The 20,366-nt window shown below is 35.0% G+C and overlaps 1 protein-coding gene across 1 annotated transcript in view; it reads right to left on the bottom strand.

Annotated features, from left to right (window-relative positions):
- The window catches only part of RAB40C (RAB40C, member RAS oncogene family), an 80,577-nt gene that overhangs the window by 6,691 nt on the left and 53,520 nt on the right, over positions 1-20,366 (bottom strand). Inside the window, exons 4-6 of the mRNA XM_074197059.1 lie at positions 19,249-19,309; positions 2,736-2,813; positions 2,142-2,364 (exon numbers count right to left, since the gene is read on the bottom strand). Of these exons, the coding sequence (XP_074053160.1) occupies positions 2,142-2,364; positions 2,736-2,813; positions 19,249-19,309 (362 nt within the window). The remainder of the gene's footprint in view (positions 1-2,141; positions 2,365-2,735; positions 2,814-19,248; positions 19,310-20,366) is intronic.

Raw genomic sequence — 20,366 nt, 5'->3', positions numbered from 1 at the left:
ATATTTGGAGCTTATGCTCTGACCAAAGATTTGGCCATTAGTCATAAGGTTTTTCAAGCTGGATGGAATCTTAGATTACCTATTTCAACAATCTCTCTCTCTGTCCTGAAGAAAATTGCAACCCAGAGAGGTTGAATAATTTTCCCAAGGACACAGGTTTTTCCTCACTCCAAATTCCATGCACTTTTCACTATACCACAGAGATATTCAAAAAGCATCACAAAAGTAAATGTGTAATTGTAAGTTTTTATAAATCTAAGTAAAACACATAAATGATTATACTCAAGGTACTGATGTACTACACAAATGTACATAGCACATAAAACTCAAAATGTGATCTAAAAAGAATGTGCTTATTATTAATACACATCATTTGCTAGATTTTGCTTTCTTAGAAACTAGAATGACGTTTGGGGGGCTCCCTTAAGACAGGGTGGGAGTAAGGTATGAATTGTAGGGTCCATGGCTCTTAAAAAAGGAAGCAATATTTTAATTGATCTTTTTTAAAAAATAACTTTCCTAGGGGGCAGCTAGGTGGAGCAGTGGCCCTGGAGTCAGGAGTACCTGAGTTCAAATCCAGCCTCAGACACTTAATAATTATTACCTAGCTGTGTGGCTAGCCACTTAACCCATTGCCTTGCAAAAAATAAAATTAAATTAAAAAAATAAAAAATAACTTTCCTTGTTGTATGCAGAAACATTTGAAATTACAGACCACAGAAGTGTACGTAGAGATAAGATAATTCTTTGAAATAAAACTTTTTGGGGCGGCTAGGTGGCGTTGTGGATAAAGCACCGGCCTTGGAGTCAGAAGTACCTGGGTTCAAATCCGGTCTCAGACACTTAATAATTACCTAGCTGCCTTGGGCAAGCCACTTAACCCCATTTGCCTTGCAAAAAAACTAAAAAAAAAAAAAAAAACCTTAAAAAAAAGAAATAAAACTTTAAACTTTTGAAAAACTTTTTATCTAAATGTTAGAAGCATTTACACTTGTTATTAAAAAGTTTGAAGAGTAGAAGTCATTTCAATCAGATCCATTTTTGTTTGATCTCCATTTTACTTTTTTTTAAATGTTATCTTTTTTAAATTTATTTTTATTAAAGATATTATTTGAGTTTTACATTTCCCCCCCAATCTTGCTCCCCTCCCCACAGAAAGCACTCTGTCAGTCTTTACTTTTGTTTCCATGTTGTACCTTGTTCCAAATTGGGTGTGATGAGAGAGAAATCATATCCTTAAAGAGAAGTCTAAGAGGTAACAAGATCAGACAATAAGCTATCTTGTTTTTTTCCCCCTAAATTAAAGGGAATAGTCCTTGAACTTTGTTCAAACTCCACAGCTCCTTATCTGGATACAGATGGTACTCTCCTTTGCAGACAGCCCAAAATTGCTCCCGACTGTTGCATTGATGGAATGAGCAAGTCCTTCAAGGTTGAACATCACTCCCATGTTGCTGTTAGGGTGTACAGTGTTCTTCTGGTTCTGCTCATCTCACTCAGCATCAGTTCATGCAAATCCCTCCAGGTTTCCCTGAAATCCCGTCCCTCCTGGTTTCTAATAGAACAATAGTGTTCCATGACATACATATACCACAGTTTGCTAAGCCATTCCCCAATTGAAGGACATTTACTGGAGTTCCAATTCTTTGCCACCACAATCCATTTTACTTTCTTTCAGATAATCAACCCTTTTCTTCTTCAAACATCAAGTACAGCTATGAAGGTGGAGAGAAGTTACAAAAGTGAAGCCTAAGGAATCAATGTAGAAGGGTACAAAACTGGCAGTCATCCTCCTTTCTCTGGGGAAGGTGAAGATACCATACATGAGCCTGTGGATCTCAGAAAGCTTCTTTTTAAAAAACACTTAGCTGAAGTAGACCTTTCTATACATTCCTATTACCTATGAGAGGTTCAATAAAGGAATAAAAATGAATGAAGAGAAAGGATGAGAAATGGAAGTGAGTTAGTATTAGAACTGAAGTAACAGAACAAGGCAGTTTCACAAAGGCAGGTCATTGCTCATATTAAAGAATGTAAGAACTTGTCAACTAGAAGGTGCTACAGATAAGCTGTTCTTTTGATACTCCCATTTTCACCCCTTATTAGCAGAGTTAAACTAAAGTTGTCGAAGCTTTCCTCACCTCGATTGGGCCTCCAGATCTTCTCCATGCCATGTCGCATGAGAACAATTCGAGATAGTTCTGTGAAGGACTCAATTACATTGAAGTTGCACAGCGGGCTGACCTCAAAAAATGTCATGCAGTTCTTTTCAGCATAGGAGCGGGCTTGCTCTGTTGGCACCTGACGCTTGAAGGCCAGGTGAAGCCTATTCCCCACCAAAATTCGGGGAACACCAGGAGCATGCTATAAGAAGAAAACAGGATTCAGACCTATATCAGGCAAAAAAAGGACTTCCACTGAGGGATAGAGAAGGGAAGGAGAACTTCAGGGCAGTTTTATTACTTGTGCAAAGCATGGATATTTTTCTGGGTATTTCCATGTTTAACAGTAGTTAAAAGTATTTCTTTTCTCTGGTTTTCTAGTTAAATGGGACAGAATAAAACAGACTGACATCTTAACAAGATATTTAGGTTGGATAGCTCCACTCTACTCTGCTTCATTAAGATTATGGTCATTTCTCAAGGGTGGTAGTGATAATAACAGTTTCTTGCCAAACTTAGTATTTTAGAAAAGACTGAGCTTTTCCTGATATCCACAAAAACACACATATTTACCTCATCAATTTCCTTTATCCATCTGTCAATACCATCAAAGGACCAGCGGTTTGTGATATCATATACTAGAAGAATTCCCTATAATAGAGAAAAAAGGGAAAATTTATAAATTATTGTTCTAATCGGGGTCAATATGTAAAGAAGCATTTACCTTCATACTTTCTCACTCAAATATCTCAGGAAAAAGATAATCCCATTATCTCTGTAACCAAAGAAAAGACCAGAAATAGAATATATTCAACTTTCAATACATGCAATACATATTCCTATTACTCAGCTGGATAGAGGTCAGAAATCTTAAACTTGATAGTAAATTTAAGATTGTCTATTTGATTATATATATCCCCAGTAGTTTAAAATGTTCAAGGGCAGGGATCATTTCTTGTCTGTCTTCTCAGTACCTTCCCCATAGTTTTTTTTTTTACGCTATACAAACAAGTACAGTTGTGTTAATCATATTTCATTAGTCATGTTATGAAAGAAGAATCAGAACAAAAAGGAAAAACTATGAAAAAAACCAAAACAAAATAGTGAAAATAGTATGTTTCAATCTGCATTTAGACTTCATAGTTCTTTCTGTGGATATGGGCAGCATTTTCCATAATGAGTCTTTTTAAATTGTCTTGGATCATTAATTTTATCTCTGAGAACAAAGTTTCTTTTCTTTTCTTTTCTTTTTTAAAGGTTTTTGCAAGGCAAATAGGGTTAAGTGGCTTGCCCAAGGCCACACAGCCAGGTAATGATTAAGTGTCTGAGACCACATTTGAACCCAAGTACTCCTGACTCCAGGGCCGGTGCTTTATCCACTGCACCACCTAGCTGCCCCCAGAACTGTTTCTCATGGCTGATCATTACTCAGTGTTGCTGTTACTGTGTACAATGTCCTCCTGGTTCAGCTCACTTCACTCTGCATCAGTTCATGCAAGTTGTTCCAAGTTTTTTTGAAATCATCTTGTTCATCATCTCTAATAGAATAATGTTCTGTAACATTCAGATACCACAACTTATCAGCCATTCCCCAATTGATGAGCATTCCCTCAATTTCCAATTCTTTGTTACCACAGAAAGAGCTGCTATAAATATTCTTGTATATTTGGGTCTTTTCCCCTTTATTATGATCTCCTTGGGATCCTTGGTATTGCTGGCTCAGAGGTAATATACAGCTTTATAGCCCTTTTGGCATAGTTCTAAATTGCTCTCCAGAATGGCTGGATAAATTCACAACACCACCCACAGTGCATTTAGTGTCCCAGTTTTCCCCATATCTTCTCCAATATTTATCATTTTCCTTGTCTGTGATATTAGCCAATCTGATAGTGGTACTTCAGAGTTGTTTTAATTTTCATTTCCCTAATCATAGTGATTTTGAACATTTTTTTCATGTGACTAATAAAAGCTTTAATTTCTTCATCTAAAAACTGGCTATTCATATCCTTTGACCATTGATAAATGGTCAAAGGAAATGACTTGTATTTTTTATCAATTTAATTCAGTTCTCTATATTTTAGAAATGAGGACTTTATTGGAAATACCTGCTGTAGAAATTGTTTCTCAGTTTTCTGCTTTCCTTCTAATCTTGGTTGCATTAATTCCACCAAAATACGAATCAAAATTATCCATTTTGTATTTCATGTTTTCTCTTATTTTGTCATAAATTCTTCCCTTTTCCATGTTTGTTGATTTGAATTGATACCCATGAAAAACTATGAATTTGGCTGAAGATGGAGTAGTATTGTGCCCATTGCATAGGGTAAAAAAAGACTTTATGGAGGTGATTTTTCCTAGGTCATAAAGTCAGTAAATGGAGATATCAAAGTTAGTTGGTGTCAGTGATTTTTTTCCCTTCTTCTTTATCCCAAAAGAGGGAAATAAATCACCTATGTCTCTAAATTAGCCACACCAACATTACTCTTTATTGACATACACAGACCATCAGCTTCTTGAAGATAGGAGCTATTTAATTTTTTACTTTGTACTTTCAGCATCTAGCTTATATTATGCACTTAGTAAATGCTTGTTGATTGACATGGAAATGGGAGAGGTTGTGAATCATACTAAGCCACCTAGCTACCCCAAAATCTATGTAGTCTAAAATTTTTTTTATTAATACCTTAATTTCTGAATATATATAATTTCCTTTTTTTTTTTAATCCACGAAACTATTCTTTCTAACAAAGAATAAAAGGTAAGAAAAACAGATCAGCAAAGTCAATACATCAGTTGAGGCTGTCAGGATATGCGATGTTCCTTACCTAGAGTTTCTTTCCTCTGCAAAAAAGAGTGACTCAGTTCTTTCAGGTATAAATTTGATTGTGATAATAGAACTGCCCAGGGTTGTTAAAGATTACAAAGAGAGCTAAGCAGCAGTGTGATTCTTTTTCTTTTTTTGGGGGGGGAAGGGATGGACAACTGGAATTAAGTGATTTGTCAGGGTCATACAGCTAGTAAGTGTCTGAGACTGGATCTGAATTCAGATCCTCCTAACTCCAAGGTCAGTGGGGTCTATCCAACTATCGAGCTGTCCCAGTAGTGAGATTCTTTTTTTTTTAATTTAAGGCAACGGGGTTCAGTGACTTGCCCAAAGTCACATAGCTTAGTAATTAATAAGTGTCTGAGACCATATTTTAACTCAAACACTCCTGACTCCAGGGCTGGTGCTCTATCCACTGAGCCACCTAGCTGTCCCTCTCAGTAAGGTTCTGAGGATTGTATTAATACTTGATACTCTTGTGACCTTTTTTTTTTTCAAATACTAGGTGGGGGAATGTGGTAGGGAAAGAAAGCACATGAGGGGATGGGCCAGGGTTTGGAGATCATGAGTAGCATGGTGGAATGTCAAAGGGATAAGTACAATGTTATTGTACTTATGAAGGTATGTTAAAATGTCTGGATGTATAGAAATGTTAAAAGAGACTGGTGGGTAAAGGCAATGGGGATAGGGCTAAGCATCTAAAGTCTAGATAAAGACAAAGAATAGGTACATTGGCTATGGAAATACTAGAAATGAAAAGCAAGGTTTTAGGCAGAAAGGTTCTAAATCCTTTAAGTTAGAAGACTTCTGAATGATGATACACTGATAGATATAGAATGTCAAAAGCAACTAAGAGAATCAAAAAATTTCAAGGTTAAGGTGTTCAGTCACTGACAAGGCTATAGCTACTTCCTTTTCATAGATTAAAAAAAAATTCAACAGTCATATTGACAAGAGAAAATCTTTTCCAGTCCCTGGATGTAAGGCATTATAAGACTGTATTTATCATAAAATTATCTAATAACCACAGTATCCTGAATCATCTAATAACTGCAATGTTTAATCCAATAGTGTTCTACGGTTCTGAATACAAAATAAAAACTAAGATGATCTCCATATCTCTCAGATTAGAGAACTAAATAGGAAGAACAGCATCTGCCAACAAAAATATTTCCCAGGAGGGCTAAGATCAGGAGAAAAAAACTCATTACATTTTCCAAAAATAGCCTACAGAGAAGAAGGCAGAACCACCCCTCACCCTGCCCCCAAAAACCTCCACTAGAAGAACCAATGTGAACTCTTTCTTCCCATTTCTTTTCTTAATAATTATAAAGTCAAACCAAAAATGAAGATGATAGAACTTTAGATGTCTAATCTCCTGAATTTAATTCTACTAGAGGGGAAAATTCATATAGAAGAGTAGCATCTCAAAATGCACTACCACAAGTCTGTTAACAAGAAAGTATGCTACATAAAATAAAATAAAATAAGAAAATTTGGAAAGGCCAAATACAGCTAAAATTATGAAGGAAGAAATCCAAACATATCAACAACCAATATGAAAAAATGCTTCCAATCAATAATGAATCCATCACCCCCTCTATCAGGAGGTGGGTAACAAGCTTCATAATTGCTTCTCTAAGTCATTGCTAGTCATTTTATGGATAGGGCTTCCAGTTTTTCTAAGTTTCTTTTCTTACATTCTTGCATTGGTTACTATACAAAATTTTTTTTCCTTTGCCATGAGTTTTATATGTTATTTCATTTGATCTTTAGTTACTCTGTAAAGCAGGTAGAATAGGCATTCTCATTTTACAGATGAGAAAAATGGAGCTAGGAGAACATAAATGATTTTTGTCCACGCCACACAGATGGTATGAGTTGAAGAAAGTGTTTTTCTGATTGAAGAAAGTGTTTTTCTGATTCTTAAGTCTAATATGCCTTTCTACCATTGGTTCTGCCTCCCTATAACTCAAGAGAGGATTTCTACCCCAAACTGAGTTTGGATAATAAAGACTCCATGGCTGTTCACTGATTAGGGAAAGAGTTTCAAATTGGAGTAGGAGACAAGAGAGTGTGGAAGGATCACTAGAAAATTCAGATAATTATATTTTTCTTTCTTTAATTCCAGCTTTATCTAGAACTTTTATTTGTCCAGAAGACGGAGAGAAACAATGTTATTCATTAGCACCATTATCACCCTCCTCTAAATAAGGCTTATGTGATACTTTCCTATTGCATATGCTGGGTTTTTTTCCCCTTAGCATTAATTTCCAAGTTCATTAAAAACAGAATTGTCAATATAATGTATTTCAAAGTTAATAGCAATAATAAATATAATACTATAAAACTTTATTCATCACCAGGGAGCAAAAGGTATTCTTAGAATTATAAAATTTTAAATTTGTAAGTGTTACTTAGTCCAACTTCTTCATTTTTACAAATGAGGAAATTGAAGCTTAGGACAAGGGGAAATCACTGCTCAGGATCACATACCAAGGTTATTAGAAGAGTTGGCTGTCTTAGTCCAGTGCTCTTTCCATCATATCTTGGGCAATGGTATCACTTAAAGAATACATTTCTATGTGAAAAAGTCAAGATAGATACTCCTTAGAGATAGGGACTACATCTTATACCTCTCCATATGCTCAATTCCTAGAACAAATACCTTGAACATCATAGCTGACATGTGTTTCATGATGATGATGATGATGATGATGTTGATATATTTATGGGATGAAGGCTAGTTGAGTTCTGCTTATTTTTAGGTTTTGGTCAGTATAGATTTATATCAGATAGTATACTCTACATGCCTTAATACCAATTCCAAGATGGGTTAGCACAGTCCTTCTGCAAGCCAGATGCTAGTTCTTGGTATCTTGGTCCACATACTGAACTCTGCCTCCAGGGGCACTCTGGGGAAATTTATGCAGAGGTGTTCCTGGGTTTTCAAACTAGAAACTTAGAGAACAGAATGTCAGTCACTTCAGGAACATTTTACTGTGAAGCCTTCCAATAGTTCAGTGGATTAAGATTTGCTACAGGGACTTTTCTGTTATATCCCTCAGAGACCAATTATTCTGAATTTCAGAACTTTGGGATATTTCCACTCTACCATGGCATCATATTCACTTCTCTCTTCCTATGCCCCAAATATCTGAACATTTACACTGTGTCTCAGGAATAATTTTCTGTGAAACCAGTAGTGCTAACTAGAAAGAGTCATCTATAGTCAAGGAAAACAGATGAACAAGTTCTTTATTATACATAGTTTAAGGAATAGTTTAGAAGCAGAAAAATAGTTATATCTTACAATTTTCTTCCATCCTATAATTATCCTGTGAAAACAGAATTCAAGAAAAAGAAATCAGAATAAAAGTTCATGCTATTTTCTCCACAACTCAATTCAATATACATAGTTTCAAAATTGTCATCTGTTTAATCTTTCTATTAAAAAGCAAGAAAAAGAGGGTGGCTAGAGCACTGGCCCTGGAATCAGGAGTACCTGAGTTCAAATCTGGCCTCAGACACTTAATAATTACCTAGCTGTGTGGCCTTGGGCAAGCCACATAACCCCATTGCCTTGCAGAGGAAAAAAAAAGGAAGGAAAAAAGGGAGAAAGCATAGCTCACTATAATGATTTTCAAAGATGATTTTTTTTCCTTTTAGAAAAGATAATCCTATACTCCCTTCCACTTAAACTTTCCTCTAAATCCTGGGAAATTCATGTCTAGTCCCTGGAGTCCTGTTAAAATATATGAGAATGAACATAAATCTACTACTTTAAGTTCCTTTTTTATGTGCTAGCACCAAATTATTAATTTAGTATAGACTAGCTACATGTATGGGTCACATTTTAGAAGAGATCTATTCATAACCAGTTGAGTATAGAAACAATACTGCCTGGGGGGAACTCTAGTGACTCAAACACTGAAGACATTGGAAAAAGAAACAAAATTGAGTTGGCTAGCTTCTTCAAGCACTTCTCATATATTCCAGCTGCATTCTAAAGTTATCTGTATGTCATTAAAGCACTTTATCTGCCTCCCCTCCTCCTTCAGCATTCTTTTAGATAAACACTAAGATGAGGCATTAGAAGATTTGGTTTGCAGAAGAACATTATACACCTTAACAACATGGGATCATGATCAACCTTAATGGATTTGCTCATTCCATCAGTGCAATAATCAGGGCAATTTAAGGGTATCTGTGACAGAGAATACTATCTGTATTCAGAGAAAGAACTGTGGAGTTTAAAAAAGACCATTAAAAAATGTCTTATGTACCACATAATTTTTCTATCTCTAATATTTTATGTTTCCCTCAAGCATATGTTTTTTTCCTCTCTCAACACATTAAATTTTGAACAATGCATAGCATGGAGACAATGTAAAGATTAACAGATTGCCCTTTGTGGGGGAGAGGGGGAAAGGAAGGGAAGGGAGGGTGGGGGGGAATTGTAAAATTCAAAACTTTACCAAAAAAAAGGATAGGTATAAGCTACTATTGTATATAATTGAAAGCAAATATAATAATAAATAATAATAATAAATAATAATAATAATAATAATAATAAAAGATTTCATTTGGAAGGTTTTGCCACAATAATTTGGCAGTCATTAGTCCTTACACACAAAATATATATACCTTAATTCCTATAGATAATTATGGGAATATGAAATTTTAAGCAGAAATATTTGTAAAAATCACAGAAAAAGGTCATAGTAAAAAAATTCTTTGCCAATGAATAGGCATTTATTTTCCTTGTCTTTCACCCTTCCCAACCCCTTCTCCCCTACTAAAAAAAAAACAACAGAAAAACAAATCCTTGTAACCAATACTCATGGTCAAGAAAATCAAATTCCTACACTATGTCTAAAGATATATGTCTCATTCTGTATTTTAATTTCAGAGAGACTCCTAATCTCCAAAGAACCCTTTTCATTCTAATCAATGGTTGCATAAGGCAATAGAAATAGAACCAAAACTCTTCAAACAGTGGAAAGAATAGCTCTGTTTGGGGTGGCAAAGAACTGGAAATTGAGTGAATGTCCATCAACTGAAGAATGGCTGAACAAATTATGGTACATGTGTATTATGGAACACTGTTGTTCTATTAGAAACTAGGAGGGATAGAAATTCAGAGAAGCCTGGAAGGATCTGTATGAACTGATGCTAAGCGAGATGAGTAGAACCAGAACATTGTACACCATAACAGCAACATGGGGTTGATGATCAGTCTTAATGGGCTGTCTCATTCCATCAGTGACAATTCTGGGACAAATCAGGGGCAATTCTGGGGTATCTGTGATAGAGAATACCATCTGTATCCAGAGAAAGAATTGTGGAGTTTGAACAAAGACCAAAGACTATTAGGTTTAATTAAAAAAACCCATTATCATATTATTTATTTTCCTTAAGATATGATTTCCCTCTCAAGAACACATTCAATTTTGATCAATGTATAGCATGGAAACAACATGAAGACTATCAGACTACCTTCAGTGGGGGGGGGAGTGAGATTGGGGGGAAAATTGTAAAATTCAAAAATGAATAAATAAAAAAAATTTTAAATAGTCTTTGCTAGAGCCAACTCTATCAGTTATTTTTTATATATCCACTCCTCCTCCATGAACTTTCTTTTCTAACAAAGAGAAATAAAATCAGTTAAGCAAAATCAATGTACATACTGATCATATCTGACAATGTAAAACAAATTTCATACCTAATGAAAGAAGAATAGGTGTTAAGACAACCTACTTTTTGAGAATGCTGGGATTTGATTCTCAAGTTAACTAAAAGGGGATGGAAAAGATATTAAATATTAAGAAAAGTTCATGGATATCAAATATTTGGAAAAATTAATTTTCTTAAATAAAAAAGAAACAAATGAGAAAATAATATTAACCTCTAAATGAAAGGTATATTCTCTCATTTCTACAAAATCTTATAAAAATCATATACATATATATATATATTCATTAAGACTATTTATTGATGAAAATATGAAAAGGCAAAGGTTATCAAGTGGTATATGTGCTATCTGGAGAGACTATACAAGAATACTCCTAATATTGTAGATTTATTCTATATTACATCAATTTTTGAGAAATATTTTTCTTCTGCCACCAGCAAAATCACTGAATCTTAGAACCAAAGTTGGAAGGGAACTCAGAGGCAATCTAGTGCAAACTGTACTAAAATAAGAATGTCCTCTGTTATACCTGACATGGGGTCATCTAAACTTTGCAGTTTTCCTAGGAGGAATAACCCTTTACCTTGAGGAAATCTATTCCACCTATGAATAGATAGATCCAGTACATTTTTTTCCTTATTCAATCTTTAAATGTGTTTCTTTGCAGGGCCATGTAAACTAGGTTCCTTTTCACTAGGAAACTCTTCAAATACTGAAGATAGCTATAGTATTTCCCCAGTCTTCTCCTTCCAGGTTGTTCTGGTTTTTATCTGGGGCTAGGCATTTTCTACTGGACAGTCCTTCAAATACCTGAAGACAGTTCTATTATCTATCCAAAACCTTTCTTTTTCAAGACCACCACTTTATAATCACACAATTGGCTGAAAAGCATACTGATTCAGTACAATCAGTAGCATTAGTACTCCCTCCTCCAAAAAAGCATTGCACCTACTGTTACAGTTAGATAGTCTTTATGTGACTGCTGTAGCTTATCTCATGATTTGAGGTGCCACTGATATATAAATTTCTGCCTGTAGAAGGCTAAGTTATTACTATGTCTGGTAATAGTTCAATAGTTTTTCTTTCTTTTATCCTTAAACTTTTACAAGAAGCTCTGCTGTGCAGATTTTATCATCACTTTAATTGTCCCAAGATAATAACTTTTCCAAGATAGTTCTTGCAAAACTGCCAAGTATAGAATCCTACGAAAATAATAATCATTTGTATCTAAGGCTGCTGAGGGTGTTGAATGTGAGGCAAAGGCAAAATTGTTCAAAAGATGAGTTCAGAAAGCCAGTCATGTATACCTATAGCCTATTAGCACTTCATTTAGCAAATCTTTTCCAGATCTACTGATAAAAATTCCTAGAAATATCTAAAAACAGAGATGACTCATTTTTTAAAAAGATCTTAAATATTGATAATTGAGACATAAAGCAAGGAGAAACAGCTCTCCTTGTCATGGATATCATGGATGTTATTCAATTCAGATTCTAAACTGAAGATTCCAAGATCCTGATAACATTTTGCTGATAACATTGTACAATTCTATCATGCTAAAGAACACTAGAGATACTCCATAATGAAATTTATAGTTATTGAAGGAAGTTGGTCCTAACTATCCACCAAAAAAAAAAAAAATCAAACAAGTAGATAAAAATACCTGTTCCTCAGGAAATGCTGTCTTATAGATACTGATAGATACTGAAGTTGAACAATGAACTGAACCAGAACTGAAAAGGAGGAAGAGAATGACTGCAGCACTCTAAGGCTTCTCTTAAAAATAAAAGTAATCTTTTAAAAATGAACATTCTTATAATAACACTATATGACTTGAGAGTCATGGCATATCACAGTCTCTGAAGCTTTAGGTCAATCTCAAAGCAATTAAGAGGTTGCATGGTAGGCACGAATAGTCAAGATGTATTACTGGTAATGAAAGACTGCACAAGAGAAGCAGCATAAAGGCTATAGAACAGAAATATAGTGAAAAAGGTGGGCTAGTCATGAAGGAAAGTAAAGCATTACTGATGGATAGTCTGAATGTTCCAGTGGGTGTGAAGAGACCTAGGAAAAAAGTCCTTAGCATACTGGTTAGATTTCCTATTTGTAATTTATAGAACATTTTATAAGAATTATTCAAGACAGGGGAAGCTAGGTGGCGCAGTGGATAGAGCACCAGCCCTGGAATCAGGAGTACCAGAGTTCAAATCTGGCCTCAGACACTTTAATTACCTAGCTGTGTGGCCTTGGCCAAGCCACTTAACCCCATTTGTCTTTCAAAACCTAAAAAAAAAAAATTTAAAAAATAAAAAAAAAAAATTATTCAAGATGAGAAGATGGAGTTAAGAGTGAAATCTGTAAACGGGAAGTAGGAACCACAATGACAAGATTACAGATGCACTGAAGTTCTACCAAAATGTTTTCCTGCCTACTCCCCTTTGGTTAAGGTATCTCAAACTTAACATGTCCAGAGCAAAAGTCCTTATCATTCATTCTCATTACTTCCCCTCTTATGAACATCCTTAATTCTGCCAAGGGTACCACCATCTTCCTAGTCAACCAGGTTCACAATCTTAGTATCATCTTCTACTTATTCTAATAAACACATCATGTCAAATATGTTTGCAAATCTTGTTTCTATCTTCATAATATCCCTTTCCCTACTCTGGATAAACCTTCTTTTATCTCATGCCTAGAACTAAATCATCAAATGAAATAGCATTTAATCCACTCTACCCCCCCACACACAACCCTACAGTTGCCATGTGATTTTTCTGAAATATATAGGTGTTATCCTTATTCAATGAACTACAGTGGCCCTACTAGAATCAAATATGTTTGGCATTTAAAGGTTCTACCTTTTTAAGTCTTCTTATACTTTACTATACTTGCAATTGCCTATTTAAAAGATCCTTTTTTGTCCTGGTAGGCCCCATGTCAAGAAGGCTCACCTTCTCCTCTTAAGTTTCCCTGGATTTCTCCAAGATTTGACTCTAATTCTACTTTACACAAGAGTCTTTACAGATTTCCTCATTTGATAAGGCCTTCCCCCACCATTATATTCCATCTATTCTGTATGTACATCTAGTTATTTATGTATTGTTTTCTTCATAACAATTTAAGTTTTGTAAGTACAGGGTCTATAGCAACTTGTAGAAATACAATTTTTTTTTTAATCGGTGCCTTTTATTACTAATACAACATTCATTTTCAAAACAATTTCCCCTTCCCAACAAAGCTGGCATCCCCTTGTAACCAGGATTAAACAAAACAACTAGCACTGGCCTTATCTGATCATATTTTCCATCTCTGTGGTTCCCAACTTCCATTGAAACTTAATGATAAAGTAAATTAAGGGAGATAAGCTATTTAAGTATCTAAATACTGATGTTAAATAATACTGTTAAGAACAATTTAAAGTTCTTTGTAAAACCAGTCCCTTCTTATATTTATAGTTTTCTTATACTTTTAATTTACTCCTTGAACTATGCAAACCAGCCATACTACCCTACTCTTCCATTTGTATATATAGGCCTTTGCATTGGCTGACCCACCAATCTGAAAAACTCATGATCTACATCTTCTGCCTCTTACAATCCCTGGTTTCCTTCAATAATTGGTACAAAAGGCCCTTCCTTCAGGGCCTCCTGGTCCCTCACCCCACTCTAGGTCTTAGTTCACCTCTTCCCAAAACTAACTTGTATTCATTGTTTACATATTTGGAATATTCTCATATGTGTTTCTTTTCATGACAATGCAAATTTCTTGATGACAGTAGCTATTTCACTTCTATTTTTGTATTCTAGGTACTTAGTAAAATACATCATATGTAATAGCATGTAATACATGTTTGTTGACTGGCTGATTTGTAAATTGCAACATTAACATATATTGATGATTTTTTTTTTTTTTTAGTTTTAGCAAGGCAATGGGGTTAAGTGGCTTGCCCAAGGCCACACAGCTAGGTAATTAAGTGTCTGAGGCCGGATTTGAACCCAGGTACTCCAGACTCCAGGGCCTATGTTCTATCCACTGCGCCACCTAGTCACCCCCCGATATTGTAATTCTTAAAACAGTTTTATGAATAAATATTATAGGAAGGATTTTCTTGGCAATTCAGATCTTTGACAGTATTTAGGAATAAAGGAACTTTAAAAACTCGACATCTGAATAGCTCTTCGATATTTCCCATGACTTGTAATATTGTTGAATGCAGAGTGATTATGTTGTTCCCAACACAGAATAAAGGATGAGACAAAAAATAAGCTTGAGCACTCAACTCTTTCCATTAAACTATACAGCAAGATTAGAAGTGATACACCTTGGGGCGGCTAGGTGGCGCAGTGGATAGAGCACCGGCGCTGGAGTCAGGAGTACCTGGGTTCAAATCTGGTCTCAGACACTTAATAATTACCTAGCTGTGTGGCCTTGGGCAAGCCACTTAACACCCATTTGCCTTACAAAAAAAAAAAATCTAAAAAAAATGCTTTATATTTTTCTAAAAGCTTTTTCTGCATGTATTAAAATTATGTCATTGAAAAATTCTTGCTTATATATAAAAATTATACTAATTTTTTTTTGCTGATGCTGAATCAGCTTTGAAACTTGGGTGAGTTTAATTTAGTCTTATTTTCTAGATATATTTCTATGTGGTCTACAAAGGATTTACTTAAAATATGTGCATTGACATTAGTGAAATGGGACTAAACCTCTTTCTAGCTTTATTTTTTGGACAATATCTGAGAAAAAGTTTTGTAGAGTACCTTTTGTCCCTATTTTATGAGGAAAAATTTCATAGCATAGCTACGAATTACCTTTTAAGCATCTGATAAAAATTCATTTGTAAATTCATCTGGCCTAGAGATGTTTCCCTCTCCCTTTGGCAGTTTACTTGCTCAAATGGCTTTTCTAAGAATCTTTTCTTTTTGTTTTATCAGCCTGGATATTTAAAATTTTTGTTATGCTTTCTTTTATATGGGAAAGGTTTCCATCCAAAAAAACTATAAATCCTTTCATTTGAAAGAAACTTCCAAGTATATCTGCAATCATATTAAATGAGGCAGTTATTCTGAAGCACATTTCTAATATAAGGGCAGATTTTCAGAGTTCAACGAAATGCAATAGGAATTACAGGCTTGTTTTACACACATGAATCCATCTTTTCTCCTCAACCCACCTAGGACAAGAAGGAAAGGAACTCTTCCAGAAAGAAACAGTACACCTTACAGAAAGCATTTCAGTGAAAGGATTTTATTCTAAAGTGGAAAAAAAAGGTACTCACAAAAAAAAAAAATTTGTTTAAACAAAATAAATTTCCTGGCAGCAATCTTAGACAAAGAAAAAGAACTATGCGCTATGTTCCTTATTACTCATAACTGTCTTCTGATAGATGAAGAACCACTCCTACCCAAGGAAACTAGAGAATAAACAGTTTGGTTGCCTTCCTCAAGCATATATTTCAGATATTAGAATGTATATAGCAACTTCACAGTATGGAAAAATGTTATGAAGAAAATTTATCAAACTTCCCCCACCCCCCAAATAAAACTGAAAGTACAAATAGTTCATCTAAGAAACTGATGATTTTCCTTTCCTGATAATTACCTGGCTCATGCCCCCAGCCCCCAATTGTCAGTCACAGACAGGTTGATTTATTTTCTGTTCACAATCCTTAAGTTTAAGCAACACTGAAAGGGTTTGAAGATGAGCTATTCACACAGGTTTCAATTACTTCTTTCTTTCTCTTTTCTGCTTTAAGAATTTAAACAAATTCAATCATCATGAAAGAATATTGAGAATGAATGAATGACATCTGTCATGACAGAGATGAATATGGGTGATAAAAAATGGCTTTAACATAGGTTTTTAATTCCTGGAGTAAAATAAGTAGGAGAGTTTCCTTGAAGGAATGAATTTAAATGATTCCCAACTCATTCAATTTGGCACCAGGAATGGAAATGGACCTACCTTATTTAAAAAAAGACTGAGCCAGTTCCTTATCAATCTTAGAAAACTCCATCCATTCTAAGGAACTATTTATATTTGTATTTCCCACTGAGAAAAGCCAGTACTTTACTAATGTCTGCAAAGAATCAAACTAGATGGTGCTTTTGTTAATAGGTCTATTAAATGAGTCTTGAAATCTAGCACAGCTTCACAAGCCATACCCTAGAAAGAAATTAGGTCAAATTTACAATTAAGCAAAACTAAAGACATAATTATTAAAATTTTATAAGTGACCTAGGACTCTAAGTCTGAATTTCAAACTTTAATACTTACTACTGCTATCTATCAATGCTAGTTAAGCATGGCAAGGGGCTGCTCAATATTATGCAGTTTATTTTACTTTATGGCTAATATTTTGTTTTTTCCCAATTACATGTAAAAACAATTTTTTAAATATATTTTTTTTTAAAACTGAGTTCTGGGGGGTGCGGCTAGGTGGCAAAAGTGGATAGAGCACAGGCCCTGGAGTCAGGAGTACCTGAGTTCAAATCGGACCTCAGACACTTATAATTACCTAGCTGTGTGGCCTTGGGCAAGCCACTTAACCCCATTGTCTTAACAAAACAAAAAAACCAAAAACCAAAAAACCCCTAAAAACCAAAAAACCCCAAAAAACTGAGTTCCAAATTCTCTCTCCCTCCCTGACTCTGAGAAGACAAGTTATACATGTGCACTATGAAAAATATATTTCTATTATTGGCCCTGTTGTGAAAAAAATACAGGTAAAAAAAGAAAAAGAAAAATACCCAAGAAAAATAAAGTTTGAAAAAGTATGCTTCTGTATTCAGACCGTATAAATTCCTTCTTTGGAGGTGGATCCCATTTTTTCATCTTAAATCCTTCAGAACTGCCTTTAATAACTGTATTGCTGAGAATAGCTAATTGGTTCTTGTCCTTTGATTTCAAAGAAGACCAAAATTACATTGCTATGTTTGAGAAAAATTATAGTGTGTCCAACTGGCTGATCAGACCAATAAGGACTTGGAATGATGTACCATAGGTCAGGTACAAATAGTCCATGTGAACACCTGGGATGGGTATTCTAAACTTATGGATATCAGTGTCCTTTGAGTTGCTTCAATTTTGCCTTCTTCAGAGAGGGCAGCCCTCTCACTAATGAGGGCATCCCACACTGGGTGGTCCTGTGCCAATGTCTCTCATGTTGTACAGGTAATTCTAAAGTTCTTCAATGAGACCTTCAGGGTGTCTTGGTATCACTTCTTCTGACCCCCTTGTGAGCACTTGCCCTGTGTGAGTTCTCCATAAAATAATCTTTTTGGCAAGTGTACATCCAACATTCTAACAACATGTCCATCATTTGGACTCTCTGTAGTAATGGAATGCTGGGCAGTTTAGCTCAAGAAAGGACCTTGGTGCCTTTTATCTTCTCCTGCCAGGTCATCTTCAGAATCTTCCTAAGACAATTTAAATGGAAGTGACCAAGCTCCTGACATGGTGCTGGGAGACTATCCAGGTTTCACAGGCATATAGCAATAAGGTCAGCACACTGGCTCTGTAGACCTTTAGTTTGGTAGCCAGTCTAATACCTCTTTTCTTCCACAATTTAGCTCTGACAATGTGAGTGTCAATCTCATTATCAATGTGTACCTCCTTGAAAGGATAATGCCAAGGTAAGTAAACTTGTCCACATTAATCAAAACTTTTCCATTTGCTGTTATCAATGGTTCCACATATGGATGGTGTGGTGCTGGCTGATGGAGTACCTGTGTTTTCTTGGTATTAATTGTTAGACCAAAATGAGCACAAGTAGCAGAGAATTGATCCATACTTTCTATCTTAGCTTCAGAAGGTGCACTGAGTGAACAGTCATCTGCAAACAGATCATGCGGCAACTCTCCCTCAACTATGGTCTTGGCCTTTTCAAGTTGAAGAACTTGGCATCAGTGTGGAGGGTGACCTTGAGGTCACGTTCATCCTCAGTGAAGGCGTTTGATATCATGGCTGAAAACATCATGCTAAAAGGTATGGGAACAAGGACACATCACTGTTTCACTCCACTGGTGACTGGGAAATCTCAGGAGCATTGAACACTATCCAGAACCGGGGTATGCAGGCCATCATGAAATTGACATACAATACTGATGAACGTCTCTGGGCAACCAAATTTTGACATAATTTTCCATAAATGCTCAGACAGTATCAAAGGTCAGGTCATTCACAGATGAACATTGTATAATATTACTATTATTGTCCATAATGTTTTCCTCATTTTACTTATCAGTTCATACAAATCTTTTCAGATTTTTCTAAAAAAAAAAATCCTGCTCATTTCTTATTGCACAATAGTATTCCAACACAATCACATAACACAACTTATTAAGCTATTTTAGTACTTTCAAATGATCTTCCCTTAGTTTTTATCTCTTCCTTCTTCAATCTAGTCTACAAAAATAAACTGCACAGTTTTTTTTGGTGGTGGCACAGAATTGGAAATTGAGGGGATACTCATCTCTTGGGGAATAGCTTAATAAGTTGTGCTAACAAATTCAGATAAAAAAAATACTGGAAAATTAATGCCAAGAAAAAAATTAGTTTACCTGAGCACCCCTGGAATAGGATCTGAAAATGGTGCAAAACCTCCCCTGACCAGATGTATCCCTGAAATGCAAACAAAATTCAGAAAAGTAACTATACAGAATACCTAAAATTCCAGCTAGTCTCTCTTTTTCAATAGGTAGAAGGGTTCTGTCTCAGTGAACTGGGAAGATCAGAGGCAGATAAATGGTGCAATGGCTACATGGAATAAGGAAGAACTAAGTTCAAATCGTTCCTCAGACACTTGCTGTTCAAGTGACACTGGGCAAGTACTTCAGTACTCTCAGTCACCATTTTTTCATTTGTAAAATTGGGATAAGAATATTATCTATCTAATAGATTTATTATGAGGATCAAAGGAGATAACATATGGAAAGCGTTGTGCAAACTGTAAAGTTATATTAGTGATATTATTACCATTATTATTATTATTATTATATCTTAATTTTTTATGGTAGAAGATTTAAATATAGTCTTAAGTATAGGAAAGATTTCTATATAAAGGATGGTAACTAGCTCTTGTCTATTTGTCAAAGATGGCAAATCTTGTCAATAGACAAATGCTGTCAGTAATATTTGTACCACCTCTATCACAGGGGTAGTTTGAGAAAACTTTATAAATTATGCATACAAGCCATTATGAATTACTAAGTGAGAGGTATAGTACAGTTTAGAGGCAAGAGGATGGATGACTTCTCTACTAGCACAAAGTTTAAAGGTTTTATTGTTTTCTACTAAAACTATAGTTAAGACAAAATACATGTATTAATTTTTTTTCTTTGTAGATTTTTGCTTTCCTTTAAAGTTTGACTCTTGCCTGAACTATTTAAAGCACTGACAGTAGTATCTGCAGCAGCTACTTACTGGAGTACAGTTTACTCAAAGTCTAACTAACTCCATGGTTCACATTCTCAGAAGCTGCCATGAAATATCTGTGATGGTCTGGCAATACTTCTTTTTTTTTAACACAACCTATATGTGTTATAAAGGAATAAAACAATTTTGTTCTGTAAACATGAAATTGCATTAAAATGATTAAATGAATGCTAGCCCCTGTGACAAATAAAAAGTTTTCATGGTAATGAATTTTATTAATTAGGCTAATCTGCAATCAATAGAT

Source organism: Macrotis lagotis, chromosome 8, assembly GCF_037893015.1.
Source record: "Macrotis lagotis isolate mMagLag1 chromosome 8, bilby.v1.9.chrom.fasta, whole genome shotgun sequence".
In the NCBI taxonomy this organism is placed as follows: Eukaryota; Metazoa; Chordata; class Mammalia; order Peramelemorphia; family Peramelidae; genus Macrotis; species Macrotis lagotis.
The sequence above is the reverse complement of the archived record's forward strand: the minus strand, read 5'-3'. Positions and strand labels throughout refer to the sequence as shown.